At 45.3% G+C, this 3,681-nt stretch overlaps 1 protein-coding gene across 1 annotated transcript; it reads left to right on the top strand.

Annotated features, from left to right (window-relative positions):
- Positions 1 to 212: 212 nt before the first annotated feature.
- On the top strand, positions 213 to 943 carry LOC112270707. The gene is made up of 2 exons (XM_024458742.1): positions 213 to 822; positions 927 to 943. Exons 1-2 carry the CDS (start codon positions 213 to 215, stop codon positions 941 to 943), a joined length of 627 nt encoding a protein of 208 aa, XP_024314510.1.
- Positions 944 to 3,681: the final 2,738 nt, after the last annotated feature.

The following is a 3,681-nucleotide window of genomic DNA, read 5'->3' as shown; positions in this document are numbered from 1 at the left end:
GGTCGATCCTAGAGAAAGATAAACTTAATGGAACTAATTTCACCAACTGGTATCGTAATCTGAGGATAGTCCTCAAGCAAGAAAAGAAGGACCATGTTCTAGACACTCCACTTCCAGATGAGCCTGATGAAGATGCGACAGTCGCTGTCATGAATGCCCACCGTAAGGCTAGAGATGAGTCTACGGAAATTAGCTGTCTTATGCTTGCACACATGGAACCGGACTTGCAGCAGCAGTTCGAGAATGTTGAGGCCTACGATATGATCGAAAGCCTCAAAAGTATGTTCCAGGCTCAGGCAAAGACCGAGAGGTATCAAGTCTCTCAAGCTTTGCTTGGCTGTAAGCTCAAAGACGGTGATCCACTGAGTCCGCACGTGATCAAGATGACTGGTTACGTGCAGTCTTTGGATAGGCTGGGTTTTCCCATAAGCGATGAGTTCGCTATAGATATAGTTCTGAACTCTCTTCCTAGTGCATATGCTCCGTTCATCTCGAACTATCACATGCATGGTATGGATAAGAAGCTCACTGAACTACATGGGATGCTCAAGACAGCAGAGGCTGACCTCAAGAAAGGCACCAGTCAAGTGTTGATGGTGCAGAATAAGGCTAAGTTCAAGAAGGGTTCTTGGACTAAGAAGAAGAAGGCTAAGTCAGGAGGCAAAACTCAGGACTCTGTCCCGAGCGCTGCCTCAGGGACTAAGCCGTCTCCTGCAGCTGGATCCACTTGCTTCTATTGCAAGACGGATGGGCACTGGAAGAGGAACTGCAGCAAGTTTTTGGCTGACAAAGCCAAGAGTGGAAGTGGGACTTCTAACTCAGGTACGCTTGTTTGTAATGTTATAGACATTTATCTTGCTGATGCACCTAACAGTTCATGGGTATATGATACCGGATCAGTAATTCACATCTGCAACTCGTTGCAGGGGCTGGTAAGAACTAGGAGCATGGCAAGAGGCGAGGTTGATATTCGAGTCGGCAACAAAGCGAGAGTCGCTGCGTTGGAAGTCGGCACGATGCAACTTCATTTACCTTCAGGATTCTTAATGGAGCTGAATAATTGTTATTATGTTCTGGTGCTTAGTCGAAACATTATTTCTGCCTCATGTTTAATGAGACAAGGTTATGAGTCGAATATTAAGAATAATGGTTGTTCTTTATATTTGAAAGATATGTTTCACGGCTTTGCACCCGTCCAGGACGGGTTATTTATTTTGAATCTTGATAGTGAATCAGTCTATAACATAAATGTGAAAAGGTTAAAACCAAATGATCTGAATATGACTTACTTTTGGCACTGTCGGCTTGGTCATATAAGTTGGAAGCGCATGAAGAAGCTCCATGATGATGGACTTTTAACTTCGTTCGACTTGGAGTCGTTCGAGACATGCGAGTCATGCCTACTCGGCAAAATGACCAAGACGCCTTTTGCAAGGAGTTGTGAAAGGGCGTCCGACTTGTTGGAACTAATACATAGTGATGTATGTGGCCCAATGAGCACGACAGCCAGAGGTGGTTATGAGTACTTCATTACGTTCACTGATGATTTGAGTAGATATGGATATGTCTATTTAATGAAACACAAGTCGGAAGCCTTTGAGAAATTCAAGGAATTCCAGAGTGAGGTACAAAATCAACTCGGCAAGAAAATAAAGTTTCTACGGTCGGACCATGGAGGCGAGTACATGAGCCATGAGTTTGATGACCATCTAAAGAGTTGTGGAATAGTTCCTCAGCTCACTCCACCGGGTACGCCGCAGAGGAACGGTGTATCAGAACGGCGGAATCGGACCTTGTTGGACATGGTACGATCACTGATGAGTCGAACAGATCTACCTTTGTCATTTTGGGGATATTGTCTAGAAACTGCAGCGTTCACACTAAACAGAGTACCATCGAAATCGGTAGAGAAGACACCGCATGAGATGTGGACTGGCAAAAGGCCGAGTTTGTCTTTTCTTAAGATTTGGGGCTGTGAAGCATTCGTCAAGCGACTTCAGTCGGACAAGCTCACGGCCAAGTCGGATAAGTGTATTTTCGTGGGGTATCCAAGGGAAACCTTAGGGTACTACTTCTACAACCGAGAAGAGGGCAAAGTGTTTGTCGCTCGGAACGGTGTCTTCCTTGAGAAAGAGTTTCTCAGTCGGGGAGTCAGTGTGAGCACAGTGCAACTCGAAGAAATTTTGGAGGAACCTGCTAGAGGCGAGTCGGCTACAGTCTTGGAGGCTGAGCCGGTCGTGGTATCTATGCCGGCAAAAGCACCAGAACCACGGAGATCTGCTAGATTGCAAAGTGCTCGTGAAGTATTACTGTTAGACAGTGATGAGCCGACAACTTATTCGGAAGCGATGGTGGGATCTGATTCTGAGTCATGGCTTGGAGCCATGAGATCTGAGTTAAAGTCCATGGATGAAAATCAAGTTTGGACCTTGGTTGATCTGCCAGACGGTGCAAGACCCGTCGAGAGCAAATGGGTCTTTAAGAAGAAAACTGACATGGATGGAACTGTTTCTGTCTATAAAGCACGGCTTGTCGCGAAGGGGTTCCGACAGGTTCAAGGAGTTGACTACGACGAGACCTTCTCGCCCGTAGCGATGCTTAAGTCGGTTCGGATCATGTTAGCTATAGCAGCCTATTTCGACTATGAGATATGGCAGATGGATGTCAAGACGGCTTTCCTCAATGGAAATTTAACTGAGGACGTGTATATGATACAGCCCGAAGGTTTTGTCGATCCGGCTAACGCTGACAAGGTATGCAAACTTCAGAAATCCATTTATGGACTGAAGCAAGCATCTCGGAGTTGGAACATTCGCTTTGATGAGGTAGTCAAATCGTTTGGCTTTATCAAGAGCGATCATGATTCTTGTTTGTACAAGAAGTTTAGTGAGAGCAAAGTAAATTTTCTAATCTTATATGTGGACGACATATTATTGATGGGAAATGATGTCCTGATGTTGCAAGAAACCAAAGAATCATTGGAAAGGAGTTTCGCAATGAAAGATTTGGGTGAGGCAACTTACATACTGGGAATCAGGATCTATAGAGATAGATCTAGGCGGCTCATTGGATTGAGTCAAAGTACATATTTGGACAAAATGTTGAAGAAATTCAACATGGAATCGTCTAAGAAGGGATTCTTACCGATGTCCCATGGTGTAAAGCTTAGCAAGACTCAGTGTCCTTCGACAACTGATGAGCGAAATCGGATGAGTGCGATCCCGTATGCTTCGGCAGTCGGATCCATCATGTATGCCATGATTTGTACTAGGCCTGATGTTTCCTATGCTCTAAGTGCAACAAGCAGATACCAGGCTGACCCTGGCGACAGCCACTGGGTAGCAGTTAAAAACATCCTTAAGTACTTGAGAAGGACTAAGGAAATGTTCCTAGTTTATGGAGGTGAGGATGAACTCAGTGTAAAGGGTTACACGGATGCGAGTTATCTCACCGACTCAGATGATTCTCGTTCGCAATCTGGATATGTGTTCGTGATGAACGGAGGGGCTGTGAGCTGGAAGAGTTCCAAGCAAGATACTGTGTCTGCGTCTACAACAGAGGCTGAGTATATTGCTGCCTCAGAGGCAGCAAAGGAAGCCGTTTGGATCAGGAATCTCCTGATTGATCTTGGTGTGGTTCAGGGCGCGTCCAATTCATTGGACGTATATTGTGACAACAGTG

Source organism: Brachypodium distachyon, chromosome 2 (genome assembly GCF_000005505.3).
Source record: "Brachypodium distachyon strain Bd21 chromosome 2, Brachypodium_distachyon_v3.0, whole genome shotgun sequence".
Classification (NCBI taxonomy): Eukaryota; Viridiplantae; Streptophyta; class Magnoliopsida; order Poales; family Poaceae; genus Brachypodium; species Brachypodium distachyon.
The sequence above is the reverse complement of the archived record's forward strand: the minus strand, read 5'-3'. Positions and strand labels throughout refer to the sequence as shown.

Excerpts from the sequence above, each read along its gene's own strand:
- LOC112270707 (XM_024458742.1), top strand. The coding sequence starts at position 213 with ATGGAACCGGACTTGCAGCAGCAGTTCGAGAATGTTGAGGCCTACGAT.